Source organism: Alternaria metachromatica (assembly GCF_023757995.1).
Source record: "Alternaria metachromatica strain BMP 0045 chromosome Unknown scaffold_5, whole genome shotgun sequence".
NCBI lineage: Eukaryota > Fungi > Ascomycota > Dothideomycetes > Pleosporales > Pleosporaceae > Alternaria > Alternaria metachromatica.
In genome coordinates, this window is record NW_026055496.1 from 1,259,811 (window position 1) to 1,285,592 (window position 25,782).

Here is a 25,782-nt window from a genome sequence, read left to right on the forward strand (position 1 = left end):
CTGTTCCTATCTAAGGGCCAAGGCCATGATTGCCTTTGATAACGTACGAGCATTGCGCGTAGAATCTCGTAGATAGACGAGTAGACCCACGATATCCCAGCTCTCAGTGGTGACAACTCAAGCATATATTAAATGATGTGCAGCGCACGCGCATCGCCCTAACCCGGTGCCCAGGCGACCAGCGACTGCACCCTGAACCGGGGGACGAAGCTACCCGACCGATCAGACTGCGTCAGTCCGCGGCATAGCAGAAGCTATGGCCAATAGCGTCATACCTCAACGATCATCACTGCAGCTTCCATGGACACACAGGACCCTTGATCGTCTCTGCCGCGTGGTTTCGCGGGTCATCTGCTTCGCCATCGCGATCTGCCCCTGGGGCTACCGCTACAGTCAGGACTATGTTCTTGCTTCCAGCATGCGGGGGTGGATACCAGCCAACCTTGATTTTTGATCGCACTTTCTCAACTTTGCTTCCGCGCTACATGTGACAGGACCGTCGCTCAACTACAACCACCACCAACACATGCGCACGACCTTTCATTGAGCGCCTAATCTACAGACAACTGAGCAGAGCTGTACTGCGACACACCTCCAGCCAAAACGCCAACATGGCAGACAAACTCGGGAGTCTGGCCTGGAGCGGTTTCAAACTTGGGTTTGGACTGTTCAGCCTTGCCGGAGTATGGACCATGGCAGTTATCAAGAACGGAGCGCTCTGGGCGAAAGATACCGCCGAGGAGAAGCGCGCGTTGGCTGCTGCGCAAGAGAGTTTCTGGAGTCTTGACCGGGAGCCTCTTCCAGGTTTCAAGCATGCCTTCTACAAAACCACCAACGGTACCCGCCTGCACTATGTCGTTAACCAGGACACTGGATCGTCACCCGCGAAGAATGTCACCATCTTCATACATGGTATGTATGCACTGGCAGAGTCATGCAGGTACTAAACTTTAATGGATTACGCAACTAACAAAGACCAGGATTCCCCGACTCTTACCTCATCTGGCGCCACCTACTCCAATCCGCTTCCCTACAAAAGGACTCCATCTTGATAGCCGTCGATCTTCCTGGCTATGGCGGCTCCGACAGTCTGTCCGCGTACGGCCCGAACGAAATGCTCGAGGTGTTGACCGAGTTCATTGTTGGCATACGAGAGCAGTTCCTGTCGGAAGGCAAGAAGGCAGTGGTAGTGTCGCACGACTGGGGTGCGGTCATTGCTGGCCGGCTGGCTTCCGAGGCACATGTCCTGGCTGACCACTGGATCATCACAGGCGGCGCCGTCACAGCTCTACTACACTCGAACGCGACGAACAGGATCTTGTTGGCGAAGCAAATGCTGAGGACATGGATACACTCTCCGTTCAACTTCCGTCTGCTGAAGAATGGGTTACACGCACTCGGCCCTGTGGCTGGACAGTTCCGAAGCTCTTTCTACATCTTCGTATTCCATCTACCCTGGCCTCTCCACAACGTCTTCGCGACTTTTGGCAACTACTTCTTCCTGCGTGTTCTCCACCAGTTCGGCAAAGGCACACCGAAGAAGGGCAAGGCTGCTACTGTGTTGGAACCTACGGAAGCTGCTGAAGCAATGGCAATCTCTACTGGACCCGGAAGTGCCCAGCTAAACAAGGCGAACGACAAGGGTGAACGATACGGCGATTCTGTCAAGAGCAGAGTAGGCGACCGCGGCATGTCCGAGAAGATCCACATCTATCGCGACAGCCTGGCTTTCGGCAAGTGGGAAAAGTCGCTCGAGGTTACTGCCGCGCTGTACAACATTTCCTCTGAAGCTGCTTCTTCGCAGACCTTGTCTGCATCAGGCACCCTGTCCAGCATGGCACCACAGGGCGCGCTGAAGGCCCCTTCGACACTCATGATGGGGCAGTTTGATCCTGCATTCAATCAACGGCTCTCATTTGATAACGCTCGCGACTATCTGGTCAAGGGAAGTCAGGTCGTGGTTATCAAAGGAGCAGGCCATTGGTGAGCTGACCCGAACACCAATATTGAGGGTGCATCTGCTAACATTATATAGGCTACCTCTTGAGCACACAGGTAGACGTGCGGTAGAGAAGACCCTGCAGTGGGCCTTGCAAGGTGCAGGAAGCGAGACGATACCCTTTGAAGCGATGAGCGATGTGCGCATTCTGGAGGCGTTGTAAGAGACAGCACGAGTGAGATGTACGATTAGGTACCAAAAGAATTTCACAGTGCTCTTCAAGATTTCTCACAGTGCCCTCCAAAGTTCAGTGACTCTTATACAGCGTTGCTCTTTCCCAACCTGGAGCGCACAGTCCTGAGTTGGCTAGGCTTGGCAGCTACAGTAGATAACACCACTCACCTCTTCGCCAGTTTCTCACACCCTTTGCCTTGATTCTGAGCGCCCCAGAATCTTGGTTAGGAGACCACATCATACGGATCTACGAGGCTCACAATTACAGCAGTGAACGCGAAGTCTGGAGTGCAGACAGTCTGCGCGTTAACACAGCCTCAAGGTGAGTGCTCGTCTACATCGTCCGCGCGATAGCTCATTGATCATTCTGTTCTACTCAAAAGCTAACACGGCCTATAGATCTCTCTTCGTTGCAACTAAAGCAACATGGACGATTCCAACACCAAACCGCCTGCTACCTTCCGTGGCTGGTCGCGGCTTCCAGATGAGTTGAAGGTGGAGATTTTGGCTCATAACCTTGATCAAACCAACGGGATTGATTCGATTGCACACTCTCGTGTTTTCGCAGAACAGCTTACGTCCATCATCGGCACTCGGGACCGCGAATTCACTACGCTAGCTTTAGAGACGTATTATACGCGAAACGTGTTCCAGGTTACTATTGACGAAGACATACAAAAGAAATGTGCATACGTGCAACATCCTCCGGCAGCCTATGGACACTTCATTAGGAGGATGGAAGTACTGGCGTGTACCCACTACTTGTATTGGATGCTCCCAAGGCTTTTAGTCACTGGAAGTTCGGCAATGCGTTGCATTCTCAGCCGCAGTCCAAAGTCGCCGCTCGGAGGAGATGACGCCTTCGATTTGTTCGCCCTGTTGCCGCACGATTACATCGTCTCGACCGTCTGGCAAGCAAACTTCATGCATCTACAATCACTGGCATTCAGATTCGAATATCCGATGCAAAAAGAGATTGCTCTGTTTAAACGCCCTGGCGAATGCGACCACTGCGGGCTCGCTCCTATTCACGTCGAGAAGGTCCTCACTGCGGTACAAGGGTTGCACATCGCGTTACAGGCCGCGAAGACGACCGTTGTTTTCGCCTCGACCTGTCCTTGTCTCACTCGTCTAGCCCAATTGCTTGCACGAATGGCGACAAAGTCGGACAAGTGAGAAGGAGATAGCTGACAACAACGCGTTCATGTCAGACACCACTAAAGATGCTTGAGAAGATGAGAGACGCCCTCATCAACGTCAGGTGTCATCGCATTTCGCCCTGTACCACAAGCCTGGGATCGGAATGCATAGATTGACAAATAGCCAAATGCACATGCTAGTATGCACAAAGAATCGAAAACAATACAAAAATTCCACCCATGTCCACCCTTTCAAAGGCCATCTGTGCCCTGTCTACTAACCCCAAACATGGGTACAGCACTGTCACTAATACCCTGCACCCGCTCGCTCACCCCGCTTGCTTCCATCGCTCGTGGACTGCCCATTGCAGGTGTGTTACTAGGCCAGGCCCACAGCGCATCGAAATCGATCTGCTCATCCTGCCCGCTCTCCTCAGAGTGCAAACTAGGCACGCGCGTTGCTTCCAAAGCAGATAGATCGAGCATGGCTGATAGCGAGGGCGCTCTCGAGGCCGACGTATATGAGGGCGTGGCCATGTCTACCGGCGGGGGCTCTTGAATAGGGGACAGATGGACACTAAAGTCTTCACCTGTAGGAGCTGGGCTGTGCTGGACGTTGGCATGGTGTTGGTTTTGCCCGAGATTATGGTGTTGCTCAGATGCTTGATACGTCAGTACCGGTTCGTTGATCGGCGCTGTCTGCATGCCGGGATATATGTGTACGGGCACTTGATGGAGTCGTGGTGTTGCATCCATCGGGTTTGATGCGCGCGCTGGATCGGGTGCCTGGGGCACAGAGCTACGTTGTTGCTGCGGCATCTGCCTGCCGTAGAGTTGTGATGCGATGCTGGGTAGTGTCGCATTACTTGTTGAGTCTTGTCGCCGGCGTAATCGCTGCTGTGCGACGACGTCTCGGAAAGAGCTCAGGATGTATACTAGGCGGCTTGCTTGTTGATCGCTCTCAGCACAGTAGTTCATGACGTTGATAGCATTCACAACGCAATTATTCGTTAGCTCGATCTGGTATAGGCCGGCAAAATCGCTTGCAAGAATGACGAGGGTGGCTGCGAAGAGGAAGTAGATAACGGCTGGGTTGCGTCGGGACAGATAGCCAGCCTCATAAGCGTTCTGTATGAGCAGGATGGTATGCACAGAAGCGATGACACATGCCTCGCTGAATCGCTCCATGCGGTGGAAAGGTCGTGGTCCTCTCGACCCAGGTTGTTCGACATGTCGTTGGGTTTCTTTGTTGAGTATGTACAGTAAGAAGGGTCGAGTGAGAAGGATGACGGAATGGCAGTAGAATAAGTTGACGTGCAAGATGGCCACGCCTTGACTGGGCGAGGCAGTCGCTGCTTGTCGCCATTGCAAGATGGGCGTCAACAACCGGGGCCATGTCTTGCATATGTCCGATATCTCTTGGGCGAGACGAGTGCTGATCTTGCGTTGCTGGTACACCCTCCGCAAGATGACGCCGATGACTCTGCAGCTTCGAACGGTGGCTTCCAGAGCAGGTGGGCCAGTCTCGTTGAAATCGTACACAGTCTTTGCGCTGAAGCTCCACGACTGGTTGCGAACACTGCTGTCAGGCGGGCGGAGTGTATCTCCCGAGCAGTCGTCTTCCGATATTGCGGTCGGACGGCCGAGAGAGCAAGACAGTAAGCGATCCATCACGAATATCGACCGCCAAAGGTCTTTTCGCTGTGTTTGTTCCTCCGGGCTAAAGATGACCATGGTCTCTTCTCTGTGGAGACCGAGGGCAAGTGCAGACCGTACTGCCATGCCAAGTAAAGCGAAAGCAGTGTTTCGCTTGCTTTTGGCCAACATGTAATATGACATAAGAAGCAGCGCTTGGACAGACCAGAAATCCTGATCCTCCAGACCCGTCATCGGATCGTTCATGTTCCTGGCATTTAGATAGAAAGCCTCGGCTCTGTCGAGGTGTTCACTTCGGAGCTTGTCAATGATCAGTGCCTCAGGGCTGCCCGAAAGCGGTGTCGCCATGGTGAGGCCAATAGCGAAAACGAGGTTGAGCAAGCATGACCAAGATGTATCGACAGACAGCGGATCGGAGTAGCAACGCTCTAGTTTCTCAAGAAAGGAGTCACGTCGAAAGACCTGCAACAAGCCGTGGGTATTGACGAAAAAGGCATCCACCAGCACGCGTGCCGTTCGCTCATCTGGGAGTAGACTCGACTGTCGATATCCCAATGGAAGTGAATATTGGCCTTCGACTATCTTGTGACGACGAGGGTCAGTCGTAAACGGTGACGGGCCGGCTACCGTTTCAACCATCATCCGGAGCAGCTGAAGAAATGATAGGGTAGCTGCATCGCCAATGTATATCACTCGACCCGTTGGATCTTGTAACATGCGGCTCTGGCTTGGAAACTCCGCCACTTCATCTGTGCCATCATTTGGAGTGGAAGCGTGTGTCGGAGTAAGCCGGTCACGGGTGTTATCATGATTGACAGCCAGACGATCAATTGAGCTGTTTGCATGCTCTATACTGGGTTTTGGGCCGGGAGACTTGAACGGTACTTCTTGGTTGACACTGAGTGTGCGTGTCAACAAATTTGGATGGTTGACAGAAGACGTGCGGTTGTGTAACGAAAGTGGCGTTGTTTGTGCGTGCTCGACAGCCGGAGTGTTTACAGTCCGGTTGTCAGTTGGACTACAAAGTGAGCAGTCAGCGGATTGTGCTTCGGAAAGCGTCCAGGCATATAGCGATGGATAACGCTTTTGGAGGAGTGCAGAGTCCCATATTTTTGGCAGAGTGATGAAATGCGAGATACGTACATTGAACTGTCGCTGTCATTGCCGCTCTCAATTGTACGTCTCTTTGCGGGTGGTCGGTCCTCGCCTGGAGAATTCGGATCTCGATCCGCGTATATGCAGGTAAACTTGCGCTATCTAAAGTCAATACATTGCAGTATGCAGTTGGGATGGGGGCCTAACCTTATCACATGTGTTGCAGGGGCACAAGCCGTTGCACTGTGATCTGTCAGTCTCGTATGCCAACTGGAGAGCATAGTTGCACGTGTCCGCGAGTCATCTTGCGAAGGAGCCGATGCAGATACTGTCCATGATTACAAAGCGTTCGGGTGAAGCATCGCCCAGCCGGACAGTTTCCTGTTGTACAACGTGATGGAGCCGCACAGCTAGCCGATGGCCTCCCGCAATGCCTCCACCCGGCGATCGGTGAGCATATCAACCTCAAGATGCTAGCGTAATGGCATGCAAGAACTAAGTTGCAGGTCGTGAACGTCGACAGGGGTCTGTGCCAAGTGCATCTGTAGCCGAACGCGAAAAACGTCGTGATGCAACAGTTGAGAAATTGAACCGACCTTCTGTTTTCTCCTCTTGCAACTTTCGCACGCCTGAGCGGTGCGCTGTCGTTGGTCTGCGACGCGTCAAATTAGCCGTGACCTCGGGAAGTCGCCAGTACGAGCGCAGACGAACCTGGTGGGACCTTGGGTCGCGTCATCACGGTATCGACTCCGCGGGTAGTCGCAGTCGTTATCACGTGCGAATCCGGATGGTCAATGCCTGGGAGTACATTGCCGACGCGACGGATGGATGAGCTGGTCGGAAGATGCACTCGTGGTAATGATGGAAGCGAGTCACGGAAGTCCCATAACGCTACGCGAAAATGACGCGGAAAAGGGCCCCGCAGCCTTCGCCGTCTGTATTGATGAGATGGAGACGATCACAGTAAGATCCTGATGGCCTTGCTGATGGAATTGGGTGACGAGTCCCTCGTGGTTGTCGCGAAGCTGCGAAGCTTGGGCTTCCCACTGTTCCGAAAATCGAGTAGCGCTGGACGTCTGCCGATCGTCATGAAATCGGCCTACAGACCCCAGCCCAGCCCGCCTTTAGACTCAACCCGTTGGTATGCATGCAGGACGCTCTTAGCCGATGCTGATAGCAATGGTCATGACCGCATGCGGTCAACAAGCTCGATATGCCGCTAATCAGCTTTTCAACGGCAAAGCCGTTACCACGCAACCTTACCTCGGGCCGTCTTTGGAAGGGCTACGAGTATTTACCCTGAGATTCCCTTTGCTACCATCTTGTACCGTTCTGTTTTGCCTTTACATTCTTCGAAATGGCGCCATATCTAGGATCTGACAATAGTCACCATCAAATTGCCACACACGCCAACACATTGCTAGCGGGAACCACGGCAGCATTAGAACAATTGCTCATCGAGGCGAAAGACAATCTGCCCAAAGAGTCGCTGCCACACATCGCCAATGTCAAGTTCTCGACCGCAAACACCGGAAGCCCATACTTTCCCAGCCCACTGAAGCAAACAGAGGCCATCTCTGCGCTCAAGGCGGTTGAAGCAGGAGTCGCATCTGCCATCGCCGATCTACAAGATGCTCAAACGCCACGCGGTATCGCTGTCGATCTCGAAAGAGCCACAGCTTTTCTATTCTCTACCTATTTAGCCACGGTGGGCGGGTTCGATAAATCGGACGCAAGGGCTAAGAAGCTACTTAAAGGTTGAACTCACTGCCTCAGCTTGGCCGACGATTAATACTGACCGGGACAGACACCGACTTGCTTCAAGCACAATCTATCCTGTACCGCAGACTATCCGCAAACCTCTACCAGACCAAGAATCCAGGAGAATACTTTCACCTTCATGGATCTCTTGAGGCAACCAAAGCGCTGAACATGATCGGTCTCGAAGGATCACGGCCTGATCTGATAGACTACCATGAATGCATCAAGGTCATCGAGGATCATGTCAGTCGATACACTGCTGATCAGCTCGAAGAGATGAATAAAGAGATTGGACAAGCTGGTGTGACATGCCTGAAGTGGGAAGATTTCCAAAAGACCCCACACGGACGTACACTTCTTCAGCAACCGCCTTGGAAGGTGGAAACTCTCGAAAGCGAAACTCCCGCGGCTCCTTTTCCGTTCAAGTCATCTAACACGCCCAAACCACAGATTCTTGCCGGTATCCGCGTTCTTGAACTATGCCGGATCATTGCCGGGCCCGCTATGGGTCGGGGGCTCGCCGAATACGGTGCTGAGGTCATCAAAGTCACATCGCCGAACCTCTCCGACGTACCTTTCTTCCAAGTGGATGCAAACATCGGCAAGCATACCACCGACCTAAATTTGAAGGACCTAAGAGACCGTCAGACCTTCGAGGAGCTTTTACAATCGTCAGATGTAATTTTGGATGGCTATCGACCCGGAAGTCTAAATCGTCTCGGATATGGGCCCGAGCAGCTGCTTCGTCTTGCCAGAAAGCGCGGCAAAGGCTTTGTCTACGTTGCCGAGAATTGTTTCGGTCACACTGGGCCATGGTCCTCACGTCCAGGCTGGCAGCAAATTGCAGACTGCGTGACGGGTGTGGCATGGGCGCAGGGTCAAGCAATGGGATTGAGTGAGCCTGTTGTACCACCTTTCCCTATGAGTGATTATGGAACAGGATGCATGGGCACCATCGCTGCGCTAGTTGGACTCCACAGACGAGCAAAGGTTGGTGGAAGTTACCTAGGTACCACGTCGTTGGTTCAGTACGATATCTACCTACTCCAACTTGGACTCTACGACGACCGTATGATGGCGGAGCTACGCAAAGAACATGACCAGGAGTTCTTTCAGTTGCGACATCACGATTCGGTAGATGAAGTGGGAAAGAGAGCATTGAAGACGATGAGACGAACGCATCCAGAGCTCTTTGAAGACCGACACATGCAGGAGTGTTACAGCAAGGGATTCAACGCCAAGGTCAGGACTATCCGACCCGTGGTCAGCGTTGAAGGTTACTGGAACGGCTTCCTACGCAGCTCTCGTCCCAACGGGTTCGATAAGCCTACTTGGGAAGATTGGGAGATTGATGAAGCCTTACTACGGACTTGAAGAGGCCCAGCCATTGTTGCGTCATAGGTTTTTCTCATCTTACCATGTCGTCTTGAATACCCAAATTAGCGTTGTTTCACTTGTACATCACGTCCTCCTTTCATTCCCATATCTCGTTATCATCAACCATTTTTTCTAGCATCTCCTTGCTGATATTCCTTCACGATCTCGAGCACCCAAAATCGCGCCTCGGCATGATGTGTATTGTGCCCCACATCGCCCCACAGTGTCGTCGGAGTTTCCCAGGCGGACTGGTGCAGCTTCCGACATACCACTGCACGATGTAAGCACACGTGCAATGCGTCTGGTACGTCCTTACGGTACCACCGGTTGAATATGATGTCGCTATGTGTACCGTCATTTCGCCTCGTACGCGATGCTCAAAGTAGGAAGAAGGCCCGGTCGGGGATGTTCCCTAGGTACGCTAGGACACGCCTTCCGTCGCGAGACTAGCTAGGGATACAGTCGCTCAACACCGAGACGGGCCGCTAATGCTGGGGAACGACGCCATGGATCAGTGGAGAAAGCCTAGAAGAATTCCGCGCAGCATTACCTCGGTGCACCCGTTGGCTCTCATTACCTAGGTATTGGTAAGCGGCGCACGTGCTACGTGGGACAAACGTGGGGTGCTGAGGTAAGTACCTTGCCGTCATGTCAAGCTTACTCAGGATCCCAGGTACTCTGTAGCCACGAGCTAACCACGGTTAGTATCTTTATACGATCCATGCTCAGACCCTTTGCAGGCGCACAAATTGTTGAACCGAGGTGCTTGCGGGTTGATTACATTTTGACTTTGCTATAGTGACGAGATTTGGCCGACGATGGTACCAACTGGATGGACAGTATGTTTATCGGACAATGCCTATATTACCGCTCTTTGCACCGTCCCGGGATTCAACGAGAATCACTCTTCGGCCTTTGATGCCGCCAAAGTCATGCTTTGCTACGAGCACTTTGTAACTCGTTGACACTGTATCTGTCTTTTGAGCTAGCTTATGTACGGTGTGAGAACACACAGGTCAATCGGATATCAGCATGATTTCAAACTAAGATGTTGAAACAGGCGGTGCGATTGGCATTGCGAAACTCAAACGCCATGATTCTACGACGGCATTTGAAGGACGAGTACCGATCCTGGCATACACCGGCAACCGGCGATCACCAGAACACTCGTACAAACCTTCGAATATGCCGGCTCGAAGATAGGACCGACAGATGTACCGCTGCACTAGCTAGACTATGGGCCTGACCAGTATCCTAGCACTGCTTGAACATCATCATCCTCGTTTCCAAGCTCGCGAGAATTCTCGGCATCTCTAGCTTAACGGTCTCCATGACACATACTCCGAGCTTGTGAGGACTCCACTCCACTGCAAGGCTAGATATATTTTGCGTTCTCATGTCTCTTTTGCTCTTGCGTCCGTCACATCCATGAATAGCTGCAAGAGCTAGTCATGCAGAGCCTGCTTCTAGCTTTGTATCGCAACCGTTTTCTTTCCTTGCTCTATAGGTTGCCCTTATTGCGGAAGGCTCTTCTACGGTAGTAGATGTCTGTCATCTCGTCTTCGGAGTCGCTACCGCCCTGCTGGCTGGGTTGCGCATGGCAATTCGTTGCCGTAGTCAATCGCCGCGGCGCAGCCTCCAGACTGTCACTCACCGAGCCGCCGTAGTAGGGACGCTCTGTATAATCCTCCTTATGTCTTATGCGGGGGTAATCCGAGTTGCGCGTGCTTGGGCAGACTGGCGATCGAATTGAATTGCAGCTGCTGTGGGGGCCGTCGTCCGCCATGAGTTAGGTCTCACCGTCGGTTGGTGAGTGCCTCTGGGCGCAATGACAACGGACAGCAGCCCGAGCACTTGACTAAGAAGCAGGCGACCTCGTTAGCATTGAGTCGACGTTCGCTCGCTGAATGTAACTTTGACCCAGCTTGAAGCGCCGCCTCGTCGCTCATCGCAGCCCCAGTCACTACCTACTTAGGTAAGCCGAGGGGCGTTGAACCACCTCAGTGATGCACCAGCAATGGAGAAGATCCATAACTAGGTATAGAAAGCCAGAGACTTCATGCTATCCTTAAACTCCTTCTATTTGTGCGGTCACCTTGCTGTCGACACTATTAGCTTCAGCATGACTACCTCGTCAGAAGACCTTACGTTCTCAGGAAAGGCTTCACTTACAATGGAGCTCCTGTTCTTTGCTTTTACAGTCTCTCGTTCTTGCAAAAGGGTAGCTTCGACTCTGGCTGACAATCAACTGTCATCAATGGATCGCTGGCTACAATCAAGGTGAGCCACAGGGCGCCTTGGCGAGACTTGCAGCGACAATGCCGCAATGTGTACGCTAGTACAGCTACTCTTATACCCCGAACGCTCATATTGACACGTCGATTTTCGTTCACGGGCGTGCTGTCGCCGGCTAGCATTGCCGTGGTAAGTGGTTGCCTGGGCTCAACCACAACAAACGGTCACTCAACCACCACATTCCCCCTTCACCTGAGCAACTCCAGCCAACGCAGGCAGCCCGATGATCTGCCGGCCAGGCGCTAGTAGAGCATCACGTGACGCTAGCGCCGCCAAGCCCTGAGGGCCTACTTAGTTTGGCTACCTCCACGTCCACTACCACAACGCCCAATGGCCAACACATCAATTTGGAGCTCAGGTACCTTTTACCAAGTTTTAAGCTCTTCCTACCTCATCCTTCTTCAGCCTTGACCTTCATCACTCTGGTCTATCATGGCAACATACATTCACTCATCCTACCTTGGCACTTGGTATACTTGAACACTTCTTCAACACCTTCGACCTTCTCCAGTACTACACCATTACATCATGTGAGGCTTTGCCTTACTTTGATCTTCGAATACCTTCAGGCTACATCATCATATCTTCCAACTCCAGCCATCACCATGTCGGTATTCATCAATACTCCACTGGACGTTTATGTCGACTTCACTTCCCGTCAAGTGCCAGCTGCTATAGGCTAGAAGCTTTCAAGGTTTGCTTCTATCCCCTCTTCGTTGTTCACTGACATGTCTTCTGACTCGTTCAGAACAAAAACAAAGTAGGGTCTTCATTCGTCTCTGATCATCCTGTACTGACCTTCACCAGAACAATATCAACAACTTCATTCAACTTCAATCACCTCCTCCCTTCATCGACTTCATCCTGGACATGCTGGACTTCCACCTTACCTCACTTCATTCCACATCAACATCAACCTCATTATCACCTTGGACCTCCAGCATGCTCCTTCGCATACGACAAAGCTCAAGAACCGATCGGACGAGTCCCCCCTTCATCGACTGAACCAATCTGCGACTACGACAGATTGCTTCGACTCTCCCTACCGACCGCGGCGCGCGACAATGATCAGATCGAGTGGTTGCGACGGGTGAGAGACCCTTACAAGATTGTGTTGTGCTTTTGGAGCGCTTGACGGCTTGTGGTTGTGTCAGGAGGACAGAGGGTCAATGACAACTTGGTTGTTATACCTGGCCTACAACCACTACTGCGGTCTTGCGCACCCTGCTTACATACCACTGGCGTGCCTCGATGGGGTTCAGGTTGGCTTCGGCTGATATCAACGTGGTCACTGTTCGCAGAAGCATCCGGTGTGTAAGAGCTTTGGATGAGATCCTCTGCCGGTTGTTGGATTGGCGCACACTCGGCTGGTCAGTTTGGACTTGAAATGGTGGTAGGAGGTTTGGACTTGGTGGTGGTGGTTCTTCATGGGCTTTTCGATCTTTCATGGTCTTGGTGGTTTGAGCAAGGAATCTGGTTGGTCTTTGGGTGCAAGGAATGGCTTCTGGCCTGGTTTACTTCAGTGTGTTGGTTTTTCAAGGACATCTTCAAGGGGTTTTGGTCGTGGGTGGAAACTTCGCAGCACTTATCAAATCAATATGTTGACTGCAACTTCATCTTTTTTGCTCGTGACTTGTCTTCTCTTCTTACTTTGCTTTTTTACTTAGCATCATTGCCTCTTGTTCCACGCAATGATCTACAGCGCCCATTATCCTCCTACTACCACCTCATACAATGGAAAATCTGAACACCCTAGAGCCGACGTTGACGTTGGGCGACCTACTTTACATGTCTTCGTCTTAATGTAGGCCCTAGGGTGTTCAGCTTTTCCCTTGTATGAGGTGCTACTCCTCGCACCCTCAACTACCATCACCGCGCCTCACCACCCACCTTCCCATCTCCACGGCCCAGCACCCCAAACATCCACTCCCCAATTTCCTGACTCTCTTCCGGCTGCACAGGATACAGATGACCCTGCTCCCAATGTCTCACTACGCTTTTCCCTTCGCCGACCTCATACCACCCATCAATCAGTCCCTGACCCGCCCAATTCCACTCATCCTGCAGGCCCTGAACATGGAAAGCCGGCAACTTGATCTTCCCCTCTACCAACTCCTTGCGCTCCTCCACGCTCATCCCAAACGACGAAACCGCTTCATCAAGCGCCGCAGACGCAGAAGGCGGTATCAGCGGCGGCGGATACGACCCACAAACACTGAGACCGAACTCGAAATCCAGATACGCAAGCTGCGATACATCGCCCCCCTTCTCAGCGAGTGCGCGCCGGATTTCGCAGCCTTTGAGGAGCCCGGCTACGACTTTGGTGCCTTGGGAGAAGCCGATGAGACCGACGACTTTGCCGCCGCTGGAAGTGATGCGCTCAACGGTGCTGCGGACGAGGTCTTCGACTTCGGAGGGCATGGCGGTGGTGGAGTTGCCGGCTTTCATGTCGGAGATGGTGACGCTGGATTGCATCCAGCGTTTGAAGGGCCCGCAGCCTTCGAAGAAGGGGAGGATGCCTGGGCCGGGTTGAGAGGGGAATGGCGCTGGATAGCGACGTTAGCACGGGAGCGCATTCCAAGGGGTGGGAAGGTGGGTGGAGATGGGGTATGCATACCTTCTAGACTCTCGACTTCGAAATGGTCTTTGATCACTCTCATTAGTCTTGCTAATTGGATGGTGTGTACGGTCGCGTTGCTTCCTGAGCCATGGAAGGCTAGCAGGGTAGGCTTCACAGGCCCACCCATTCCTGCGAGTTTGGGTGCTGTGCTGGGCGTCATGTATGTGCTGTTCTCTGTTTGTGCTGCCATCTTGGCAAGGTGTGGTGTAGGCCGTGGTTCGAAAACACCGAGAAACAGTCCCCCGTGAGGCTATCTAGATCTCTTCGATGTTACCCTTAGGCTCCCTGGCTGTAGGAAGAAGAACGCAGGGTCCGGTGCTGTTTTTCCAGATGGTGGGGGAGGGTGTTTGCTTCTTTTCGTTTGTTTCAGCTCTACACGTTGACTACTTCCTTCTTCTCCTCTTTCTAAATTTGGATAGACAATTAAAGCTGTAGGTTTCGTTGGATGATTCCTGTACATGGGTTGAAAGGCATGTGCTTCGTAGACGTGGACAAGTGGCTGCTTATCGGGCCGTAAAAGTCGTCATTCGCCAAGGACGTGTGTATTGCTTGTATGAGAAATAAGTGTCTATGGCCGTCGCATTAGAACTGAGGCGCCGAGAAGTATCGTCGACGAACAGGAACGTGCATGCTAAGGTACATGTCTACATGCGGGATGTAAGGTCAAGACCGAGGATGCCTGCCCAAGTGGGGTTTAGTCAGAGGCGAGATGCGCCCATAGATTACGCACGCGTTCGCTCATAGCATGGCTCATAAATAGAGAGCACCCATTCAAGATGCGTCAACTCATTGTTTGGTTTCTCATTCGAGTCTGCTACTTGGCAATCGTTTGTCTCGATTGTGGTGCTCCTTCTGGAATCCCATAGCCCGCATCTGAACTACGCCTTGCTCACTCGCTAATAGTACTTCATAGGAAGGATAAAGGGAAGAAAAGAAAAGACAGCAACGCCATCTACCCGTACTCAGGCTCAAAAGTTTGTTGTACCAGCCCTAGGTAGCGTGTTCGACGAACCACTCGAAGCTTTGCTCCTCGTTCCACTCATCCCGGAGCTCACACTCGTTCTTGAGCTTGCCCTTATTCTACCCTTATCCCCCTCCTTGATCGACCGCAGGATCTCAATGCCCTCGGGAGTCTTTCCCAACCGAGATACGAGCGTCGTGTTTTCATGTTGCAGGTCACCAATCTGCTCCTTAATCAACTTGTTCTCCTGCTCCAATATCTCCACGCGCTGCTTGAACTCGTCCCGCTCGCGTTGAGCTTTGGCAAGTTGATTCTTATCTGCTTCCTTCTGTTGGCGGAGGAGCAGTTTCTTTGTCTCCTTCTCGCGGCGCTCTTCGAGTTTGCGCATCTCTTTCTCATACTTCTCTTTCTGTTTCTTCTTCTCCCTCTCGTGCTTCTCATTCGCTTTTTGCATGTCCGCATTCGCCTTCTGGCTTTCAGCTTGTAGTCCCGACTCCTGCTTTTCGCGCGCTTGGTCGAGTTTCGCCTTCAGCTGCTCCTTCTTTTCTTCAATCTTCTGTAAGCCCTTGTGGTGTGGGCTGTCTTCTGTCAACGGTAGGGACTGTTGCGACGAAGTTGATGGTGTCGGGATCTCTCGGTCGATCGGGAGTCCTTCGCGGGCAGTAGTGAACTGTTCTGCAGATGCGAAAGAATCGCCGGAAGACGACGAGCTTGAGGAGCTATCGGATCTTGTGCGCTGTAAGCTGTATTGGCTGCCAGCCTCCCCAGTTTTGTCCACTATGCTGGTTCCTACTCCGGCACCCATACCGTTCGCGTCAGTCGCGGAGAATGTTCGCCCAGTGTCGTGCGCTTTGGGCGTCTCTGCGGAGTCGTCTTGGCCTGCCATTCCCTCTGCATCGACGTCGTCGTCTTTAGCACACGCCCAGTCGAGGAATTTGACCGCGTCCTGGACTATGCTGCTAGGCACATTCCGCTCGACCATGAATCGAGGAATACCACCACCTGGATCACTGCGGGTAACCATTATCCACTCGATAGGGTTGGTCTCTGCGTCGCCGTCGCCCATGGGTATCTCCCTGATCATCTCGATCGACTCGTAGAAGCCTCGCACCATGTTGCTTCGCGGCGGCGCATCGGGATGTGAACAGGGTATGGAAACGACCATGAAGTGCCGCGGTGTTGAGTTGGCGACTTTGGAGGCATCGGTAAGACATGTGTCCGAGGTGATGAGTAGGGTGATGAACTCTCGCGGTGAGGTCGGGCCAGGGAATTGCGCGGATAGCTGGTAGACTGCGCCTCTGTTAGTTGCTATAGGCGACTGGAGATATTCGCTCTCCCATACCTTGCAATTGGCCAACGCCGTCGACTGTCATGTCCTCTAGTCTCTGGTCTCCTCCAATGCCTCTAATGTTGCCCTCGCCGGGGCCACCCTGGACTTCCAGACTCTCCGGGAACTCCCTCTTCATGGCGCGCTTCCACTTCTCGAACCCGAGGCCCTCGTGGACGCTCGAGCGCGAGAACCAGGCTCCATGCCTGTCCTTTCCGGCCATCTTGTAGACGCTCATGCCTGTGGCGGCATCATTGTTTCCTAGCTTCACGGGCTTGCCCCATGACTTCTGCAGCTCTTCATGCTCTGGCGCAGGTGGTGGCCGGCGGACTTGGGAAATTGTGAGGTCTTTGGAGCCTGTCGCAGGTTCTTGCTCGGTTCGGGTTCGTTGTGACGACTCGTAAGGCGTTCCATTGGGTGGTGGAGGCACAGAGTTCGCGATCACTTCTGCTTTGGCCAGTATTTCGGATAGGAATGTCTGGAGGTTGTCGGTAGGGACGTCGCTAAACTCCTTCGGCCGGAGGCACGCGAGCGCTTCGTGTAGCTCCGACATGATAATGTCTGACGGAAAGATGGGACTTGGAAAGATCTGGGGGAGGTAGTAACGAGGGATTCAAAGCCACAGGATACCTAGACCCTTTGTGGCTGCTCCCAAGCTATTTGTGTGCTGTGAATGTTCCGAGGTACCCGTGGTGCCAGCTAGCAGGGTCCGGTGACGGACGATGAAATCATTACCTGCGATTATCGATTCGATTTGCAATGAAGATGGAGCTTGAGAAAGAACTAATAACGAGTAGCAAACTAGGCGAGCTAATTTCCTATGCTGAATTGCGAGGCCTCCAGTCGATATGGCGGTTGTTTGCATGTGCAGGTATAATTGATGCAACGTCATCCCTGCACGTCGCTCGCTCTTCCCAATCCGCGACGCGTGACGCGGGGTCGCCCGCCGCGCCACCGACGTATCAATCCCTGGCCGCCCTGCATACGAATACGCCGGCAGCCACTACGTCACATATGGCAAAGCTTGCGAAATTGCGACCTTCGCGTTTGCTAGCATTCTGGCTTGGTATAGCACTCGATGAAACGCACCAGGCGGATATAGTGTAAGAGAAATATTCTATCTATCTAAGACGTGCTGGACACGTAGAGAGGGGTATTTCGCAGGTCTAGATAATGTAGCAAATTAACCTATTCCAAAGCAACAATCCATGAACTACACAAGTACGTATAAAGCACACATCTGTCAAACTGTTAGTCTCCATGGATATACGCCGGAAGTTCATAGCTTACCATGCTAAGCCCCAAGATCATGCTACACCAAAAGAGAACGTTGTTCAACAGAGTGCGGCCTCTAACCCACTTGCTCCGTTGCAACATCACAATCGGCATCTGGAGCATCATCGCAACGAAACCGTAGCCTCTAAACTTTCGTGTAATGCAGCCCATGACAAGCTCGTGTGCCAATGCGGAGATGAGAAAGGTGATTGTTGTGGCCAGAGGACGCGACATGTGGTTCTTTGATGCAGAGTAGACGTGTCGTCGGAAGAAATGGTGTCTAAATCATAAGGCTTCCAGTCAGTATATTTCTCACATGCGACTCGTACAGGGACGTGACTTACACAGGCTTGTTCCATTCGCGCGAGAATTCTAACCAGTCGCAGCTGTTCCACCAGTCTGCATAGAATTGACGGTCGGCAAAGCCTGCAACTCATATTAGCATCGGACGCTGGGCTTGGCAATGGAAACTCACGTGTAATCTCTGCAAAAGCACCCAGGATGTACTCAAAGATGACGAGGAAGACTAGCAGGAAAGTAATCATAAATGGAAATAGCAGACGGCCGATAGTCTCGCTGAGAATCAACGTGAAATCCGTAGCACCCTTGGAATTTTGGAGACGCACAGCCGATACGTCCAGCACTGGGAGGATGAACTCCTCCGCAGTAATGACCATCAAGAAGATGCATCCAAATACGGCAAGAGTTTTGTAGAAGACCTCCAACCAGCGGATGCTGGTGTTCCTCGGGTACTCCAGCTCGTAACACAAGGTCGGACAGAAGATAAAGTCGACAAAGTTATACAGGGTGAGGTTGTTAGGGTAGGAGACGTTACCGAGAGGCGAAGCAAGCTCCAATGCGAGATCATCTCTCAGCTGGCCAAGATACTCTGCATTTGCCTTCTTTGGGTCGGGCTCCTCCTGTGAGGGCGATTGCGGGATCTCGTGCAAATGAGTGCTTGAGCTTGGATAGCGCACTGCAGCTACCTTGCTGGCCTTGTCGGGTGTATCAAGATCGTTCAAGCGACGTAGAGTTTCGCTGAGATGACCGTTGTAGAAACTTCACAAGGTTAGCTATACAATCGAAGCTCTAGTTACTTGGTGCCATACGCATAAGAATGCATCTTCATGAAAATCGCAAGCAGGTGCAGAGTGAAGAAGACCTGCGCAGTCCAGCTCCAGTCGCGAATGAAAGGGTATCTTTGCATTGGTCAGTCTACAGTACAATGTATAACCAGGGCCAGCGTACGTAGTCCAGAAAGCAAGCCAGATTGCCTGAAAGATGCTCTGTATAGCAATGCCAGACGTGTTCCAGCGTAGAGACCCCTGTTTGAGAAACAGCCTCTGGAGTGGCAGCGACAGGGCGGTGCTGAACACCATGGCCCCGTCGACTAGGCCAAGCTCAACAACCTTCTCCTTGAACAGCGCCCACTGTCTCATCTGAAAGGGGTATCCGGTCTCGGTCATGTTGCGTAGCATCGATGTAATGACCATGATGGCAAGTCCGATCCAGAACAGGACGAAGAAGCCGCGGAAGTCATGATAGTCGCTGTTTGGGTCGAAGTGGGATACGCGATCCACGTAGTCTATGGTAGGGAATATGCGCTGCTTGTGCTGGGCGCGTATCTGCCTGCGTGCGGACGATGAGGCCTGGACGGAAGGCGGGGCATCGTCGGGTATGGGTGTGCTTCTTCCACTGCTGAGGTCAGCCATGTATCGCGTCGCGAGAGGTGCTCATGTACCTAGAGATGCCTGAGCCGGGCTCCCGGAGCGTGCCATTCTTGTTAAACGCCTCGTCGCTGAGTTGGGGCTTGAGCAGGTCGATTCTCGTGGGTTTGCGCGGTCGCGGCGAGTGGAAATCGGTGTTGCCGTTGTGAGCATTCGCGTCAAAAGACGTAGACTCGGCCATTATGAGGAGACGTGTATGCGCATGTCACGGAGGAGAAGTGGGAAGGAGGATTCAAGTGTGGACAGGCCAGACTATGATCCGCAACTAACAGGGTCACTGGCTGTGTCAGATGGGGCAGTGAGTGGCAGACGAGGCTTCCGGACAACCGCTCGACACAAACAGGTAATGGAGAGGTAATAGGCCTGCATTTGATACGTATATATGCTACAAGGAATATGCAAGTACATGCGGTCTGCTGATGTAGTGGTGGCCTAGCGACTCGGAGAGTTGGCACTGAGGGTCGAAGGGTCGGTTACATCAGCGGCCGCGCGAGTCAGTGCGGGCGTCTTGGGAGCAGTGCCAGGCATTGTCGTGTTTCTTGGTACGCAGAGTAACGTGCAAGTAGTTATATCTCAGGGGTTGCTTAGGAAATTCCGCCAGGATCTATGCGCATCAGGAATAGCCAGAGTTCAGAGTAGAGTAGAGTCTAGGCATCCGTACCCGTTGTTGGTGGCATGTGCGTCCGACCTCTGGACTCTGGAACAAATGACGGCCCGGCCAGCTGTAGGCCACGCCCAAACGTTCCGCCTACCAACGCGCAGTCAGGACAATCCACATAGTCGCCCGTGACCGATCCATAAAACCCATCGACGGCCGAATACCCTTCCCGTCCTCGCCAGCCTCTTTCCCATCGAAACCTCTTTCGCTGTCCGGGTGGGGTCCAAGAGGCCACCGCAATGGCTTCCTGTACGCCAAGCACCGCGACCCCCAGCAGCTGAGGACTTGTGCTAAGGATATACAGTGAAGCAGTTCATTCGCAATGTGCGCGCTGCAAAGACAATTGCCGACGAGCGTGCGGTTGTGCAGAAAGAGAGTGCCGCCATCCGCGCCAGCTTCAGGGAGGAGAGCCACGACTCCAACGTGAGGAGGAACAATGTCGCAAAGCTACTTTATCTCTTTACTTTGGGCGAGCGGACACACTTTGGCCAGATCGAATGTCTGAAGCTGCTGGCCTCTCCGCGCTTCGCTGACAAGCGGTTGGGATATCTGGGTACCATGCTGCTACTGGACGAGAACCAGGAAGTCCTGACTCTGGTGACGAACTCGCTGAAGAAGTAGGCAATGATGCACTCTCTGATATGGATACACATGCTAAACAATGTGTAGCGACCTCAACCACCCCAACCAGTATATCGTCGGCCTCGCCCTCTGCACGCTCGGCAACATCGCCTCCGTCGAAATGGCTCGAGACCTGTTCCCGGAAGTCGAAACGATAATATCGAGCGCGAACCCATACATACGTCGCAAAGCCGCGATCTGCGCCATGAGGATATGTCGGAAAGTGCCCGACCTCCAGGAACATTTCTTGGAAAAGGCCAAGTTGCTACTACAAGACCGAAACCACGGCGTCTTGCTGTGTGGCGTCACTCTAGTAGAGAACCTCTGCGAGGCGGACGAAGTCGAGGACGACGAGAACGGCGTAAGGGAGATCTTCAGACCCATGGTGCCCAGCCTAGTCAAGATATTGAAGGGGCTCTCATCGTCTGGTTATGCGCCCGAGCACGACGTGACTGGCATCACAGACCCTTTCCTACAATGCAAGCTACTCCAGCTTCTACGAGTCCTGGCCCGTGGCGATGCGCAGGTTAGCGAACAGATCAACGACATCCTAGCCCAGGTCGCAACCAACACAGACTCGTCGAAAAACGTCGGCAACTCCATCCTATACGAGGCGGTACTTACAATCCTCGATATCGAAGCAGATTCTGGACTCCGCGTGCTCGGTGTCAACATCCTAGGAAAGTTCTTGTCAAACCGTGACAACAACATCAGATATGTTGCGCTCAACACACTGATCAAGGTTGTCGCAGTCGAACCAAACGCCGTGCAGAGACACCGCAACACCATCTTGGATTGTCTACGGGATCCTGATATTAGTATTAGACGGCGAGCGCTTGACCTCAGCTTTACCTTGATCAACGAGAGCAATGTGCGAGTACTGATAAGGGAGCTCCTTGCCTTCTTGGAAGTTGCTGACAACGAGTTCAAACCTGTCATGACCTCTCAGATCGGTGTCGCAGCAGACCGCTTCGCACCAAACAAGAGGTGGCACGTTGATACCATGCTGCGCGTGTTGAAACTCGTAAGTCAGTCATGTTCCTGTAAGCTGCATGTAACTAACGTACGCATCAGGCTGGAAACTATGTCAAAGAGCAGATTCTGTCCTCCTTCGTACGACTGATCGCTACCACACCTGACCTCCAGACCTATTCCGTACAGAAACTCTATGCGGCCTTGAAGGAAGACATCACACAGGAGGGTCTCACATTAGCCGGTTCCTGGGTCATCGGAGAATACGGCGATGCACTGCTAAGAGGTGGTCAGTACGAAGAGGAAGAGCTTGTCAAGGAAGTCAAAGAAAGCGACGTCGTCGATCTTTTCGAAACCATCCTCGGTAGCAGTTACGCCGGCCTCATCGTTCAACAGTACATCGTCACAGCCTCTATGAAATTGACGACACGTTTGAGCGATCCTGCTCAGATTGAGCGTTTACGACGGTTATTACAACGATACGCGGCAAACCTTGACGTTGAGATTCAACAGCGTGCAGCCGAATACGGAAACTTATTCGGTCACGACCAGATTAGGAGGGGCGTTCTTGAGAAGATGCCACCGCCTGAAATCCGCGAAGAGTCACGAGTCCTGGGCGAAGCTACCAAGAAGCGACAGTCGAAGATTGCGAAGAAGAAACCTGCGCAAGCAGCGACAGAAGACTTGCTGCTGGACCTCATGGGCGATGCAGGCCCGTCGACTAGCATGAATGGGGCGGCCAATGGAACTCAACAGAGCCAGGACTTACTTGCAGACATCATGGGCGGGTCTTCATCACCGCCTCAGACATCCTCCCCGGCGCCACAATCAAACGTGGCCAACATCATGGACCTCTTCAACTCTGGAGCCAGCAGTTCTCCAGCCCCAGCGCAGTCTCACGCGCCGCCGTCAGGAAACTCCATGGACCTTCTGGGCGGACTCGGTGGTATGTCCTCGCCACCACCACAAGCTTCAACACCGTCGGTGGCCTCAGGCCCACCCGCGCATCCAGCATACAACAAGAACGACCTACAGATCACCTTCCAGCTCAAGCGTGACGCAAACGCCGTGCAACTTCTCGCACGTTTCCGCAATACTGGAAGCTTTGGCCAGCTGTCAGGTGTGAATCTACAAGCTGCGGTACCAAAGAGCCAAAAGCTGCAGTTACAACCTATCAGTACCAGTGAACTGGAGGGGGGCCAAGACGCGACCCAGCAAATGAGGGTCACAGCTGTCAATGGGGTAAGTCATTCTCAGATACGTTTTATAAGCACAACGTGCTAACATACCTAGCCCCCGCCCGCAAGGCTAAAGCTCCGACTCAAGATCAGTTACTCGGCAGGTGGTGCTCCAGTGACAGAGCAGGTTGACTGGGCCGAGCCGACATGATCGCAAAGCACACTTTGGTAGTAAAATCTTCAAGTAGCGAGCAGTATAGAGCAAATGACATACCCGAGCGATGATGACATGCAGAATAGAATAGATCCAGCGCAAGATTTTCGTGCGCGCATCTTTGGAGCATATATGAAGTGCTGAGCGCAGGGCGGGTTCTTTAGTGTTAGTGTATCCTCGAAATGGATCGCAAGATTACTTCGGGGGGCGCCTAATCTTCCTGTATAAAATGCAGAAGCCGCCTTCTGCACCTGTCGCAATAACCCGACAGAGGTGGAAATAAGATGCGGGATTAGCGCCTCAAGCCATCCGCGCCCGCTTTTCCGGTAGATCCCCCCGCCATTGCCAGGAACGCGATCTGCTGGGTCGCTTCTCTCTCCTGTACAACTGTTTCTCCACTGCACCAACCATTCCGAAGCGGAACTTCTGCCCATTCAGGAACGATTTGTGTCGAGAGAACATCATTGTGTCACATATCGCGACGACGGCAGCAGGTGATGCACGACCAGGGATTAACACAGATTCTGGGATCGACATGATAGCACGCACCAGCGCCTGCATGCTATAAACCTTGCCAGCCACTCACTTTTGTCACTACAGCGGTCACCCTGTCCCGTCATGCGCCCCAAGAAGTTCGGTTCGCATTAGCACGAGGGGATCGCGGGTACCCAGCTTCACAATGCCTGCTGCCAGTATCTGTTAATGCCCGCATAGAGCTACTACCTTCCTTATTCAGCGTTGCATGGGACGTTATAATGGTGTCCCGATATTCCCGAAGTCCTGGATCTGGCTGCACAACTTGCAGTAGAGAGGGAACGTGATGCAATTGCCAATAGACGGGTCTTGGTCATTCTCCACTATGAACAGGTGCTTAACCTCTCAGATCTGCTTCTATTACTTGGACACACCCTTCTATCACTTGTTTCAACTTTCGTCTTCATTGGAGACGGTGAAGATATTCATACCCGAACTTTGTTGGTCTCTCATTAAACTGAGTAGCAACCGGCCCGAACGGTATCCCTGACATTCAACATATTTATACAAGAGGCTTTAGGGACCACAAGCGTCTGTGGAAGATCACACGCTTGAACGCAATGCACATCACGTCTCTCACGCTCGGAAGTGTCTTTTTGTCGCTGGTGTCGGGTCTACCATCGAACACACCAGTAGACCTACCGAGGAGGCAGTATGAGACCACCCCACCATCATACGACCCTGTGTCGCCTGATCAGAGAGCACAAGCCGTGATCGACACCTTCAGAATAAGCTGGGATGGATACCGCCAGTATGCATTCCCGATGGATGAGCTGAGGCCTGTGAGCAACAACGGAAGTAATTCGAGGTACGTACCCAATATCCATGTTTCAAGGAAGTCTTGCTAACATGGTCTCAGGAACGGATGGGGTGCCTCTGCCGTAGACGCGCTCAGCACAGCACTCATCATGGGCCAGAAAGACATCGTGAACGAAATCATAGAATATATCCCCAGCATCAACTTCGCGTATACTGAGGATCCTGTCTCTCTATTCGAGACCACAATCCGATACCTTGGCGGCATGCTGTCCGGCTATGACTTACTCTCCGGTCCTTTGGCGTACCTCGCAGACGATCCAGCAAATGTAGAAGCCCTTCTCACACAATCCGTCAATCTGGCCAACAATCTCTCCTACGCATTCGAGACACCCACAGGAATACCCTGGAACATCCTTACTTTCAACAACCGAAGCAACGTCGATCAGGAGAACGGACTCGCAACTGTCGGCACACTGATCCTCGAATGGGTACGCCTAGCCGATCTCACCGGCAACCAAACATATGCGGATCTAGCTGAAAAGGCAGAACAATACCTACTCTTTCCATCTCCCGACTTCGCCGAACCGTTCCCTGGACTTCTCGGCATGGGAATCAATGTAACGACCGGGCAATTCAACGACGCAGTCGGAGGCTGGGTAGGCGGCGCCGACTCCTTCTACGAGTACCTGATCAAGATGTACATCTACGACCCACGCTACAGCTTCCTCAAAGAACGCTGGATCAAAGCCGTAGACAGTTCCATTGCGAATCTAGCCTCGCACCCAGCCCCCCGACCAGACATAACCTTCCTCGCAGCCTTTGAAAACACGACGCTCGACCTAGAATCCCAGCATCTCGCCTGTTTCGACGGTGGAAACTTCATCCTAGGCGGCCAAGTCCTCGACCGACAAGACTACATCGATTTCGGTCTCGAACTCGTCAACGGTTGCCACGAGACGTACATTCAAACCGCAACACGCGTTGGACCTGAAGTCTTCTCCTGGAACACCTCGGCCGTACCAGCGAACCAAACTTCCTTCTTCAATCAAACTGGATTTTGGATCGAGAACGCGGGTTACCAACTCCGTCCTGAGGTCATAGAATCTTACTATTACGCCTACCGCGCGACTTCGGATTCAAAGTACCAGGACTGGGCGTGGGATGCTTTCGTTGCTATTAATGCGACGACGCGGGTTGGCAGTGGGTATAGTTCTATCGAGGACGTGAATGTGGTTGGGGGAGGTAATTTTACGGATTTCCAGGAGAGCTTCTGGTTCGCCGAGGTGTTGAAGTACAGCTATGCGATTCAGGCTGGTGAGGCGGAGTGGCAGGTTGGCAAAGATGGGGTTAATGAGTGGGTTTACAATACTGAAGCGCATCCGGTCAAGGTCTATGGGGGTGGGAATGCGACGAGGGGGTTGTAGGAGGATGGGTCTTGAA

At 52.7% G+C, this 25,782-nt stretch overlaps 7 protein-coding genes across 7 annotated transcripts; 4 read left to right on the forward strand and 3 right to left on the reverse strand.

The window, feature by feature from the left end:
- Positions 1–611: 611 nt before the first annotated feature.
- J4E83_003370 (uncharacterized protein) lies at positions 612–2,162 on the forward strand (the record flags this gene model as incomplete). The annotated part of the gene is made up of 3 exons (XM_049330307.1): positions 612–912; positions 981–1,983; positions 2,036–2,162. The coding sequence occupies 3 exons, from the start codon at positions 612–614 to the stop codon at positions 2,160–2,162; spliced, it is 1,431 nt and encodes a 476-aa protein (XP_049190803.1).
- Positions 2,163–3,564: 1,402 nt separating this feature from the next.
- Positions 3,565–6,799, reverse strand: J4E83_003371 (uncharacterized protein; the record flags this gene model as incomplete). The annotated part of the gene is made up of 5 exons (XM_049330308.1): positions 3,565–5,986; positions 6,112–6,221; positions 6,271–6,306; positions 6,660–6,715; positions 6,775–6,799. 5 exons carry the CDS (start codon positions 6,797–6,799, stop codon positions 3,565–3,567), a joined length of 2,649 nt encoding a protein of 882 aa, XP_049190804.1.
- A 621-nt stretch (positions 6,800–7,420) lies between these two features.
- J4E83_003372 (uncharacterized protein) lies at positions 7,421–9,198 on the forward strand (the record flags this gene model as incomplete). The annotated part of the gene is made up of 2 exons (XM_049330309.1): positions 7,421–7,820; positions 7,871–9,198. The coding sequence occupies 2 exons, from the start codon at positions 7,421–7,423 to the stop codon at positions 9,196–9,198; spliced, it is 1,728 nt and encodes a 575-aa protein (XP_049190805.1).
- A 4,167-nt stretch (positions 9,199–13,365) lies between these two features.
- J4E83_003373 (uncharacterized protein) lies at positions 13,366–14,306 on the reverse strand (the record flags this gene model as incomplete). Its single annotated transcript, XM_049330310.1, has 2 exons — positions 13,366–14,015; positions 14,114–14,306. The coding sequence occupies 2 exons, from the start codon at positions 14,304–14,306 to the stop codon at positions 13,366–13,368; spliced, it is 843 nt and encodes a 280-aa protein (XP_049190806.1).
- A 778-nt stretch (positions 14,307–15,084) lies between these two features.
- Positions 15,085–19,587, reverse strand: J4E83_003374 (uncharacterized protein; the record flags this gene model as incomplete). The annotated part of the gene is made up of 9 exons (XM_049330311.1): positions 15,085–16,367; positions 16,420–16,993; positions 17,630–17,644; positions 17,695–17,959; positions 18,024–18,105; positions 18,155–18,738; positions 18,789–18,878; positions 18,928–19,374; positions 19,421–19,587. 9 exons carry the CDS (start codon positions 19,585–19,587, stop codon positions 15,085–15,087), a joined length of 3,507 nt encoding a protein of 1,168 aa, XP_049190807.1.
- A 716-nt stretch (positions 19,588–20,303) lies between these two features.
- On the forward strand, positions 20,304–23,046 carry J4E83_003375 (uncharacterized protein; the record flags this gene model as incomplete). Its single annotated transcript, XM_049330312.1, has 5 exons — positions 20,304–20,313; positions 20,369–20,681; positions 20,734–21,709; positions 21,760–22,899; positions 22,951–23,046. The coding sequence occupies 5 exons, from the start codon at positions 20,304–20,306 to the stop codon at positions 23,044–23,046; spliced, it is 2,535 nt and encodes an 844-aa protein (XP_049190808.1).
- An 862-nt stretch (positions 23,047–23,908) lies between these two features.
- J4E83_003376 (uncharacterized protein) lies at positions 23,909–25,766 on the forward strand (the record flags this gene model as incomplete). The annotated part of the gene is made up of 3 exons (XM_049330313.1): positions 23,909–23,916; positions 24,095–24,391; positions 24,443–25,766. 3 exons carry the CDS (start codon positions 23,909–23,911, stop codon positions 25,764–25,766), a joined length of 1,629 nt encoding a protein of 542 aa, XP_049190809.1.
- Between the last annotated feature and the right edge of the window lie 16 nt (positions 25,767–25,782).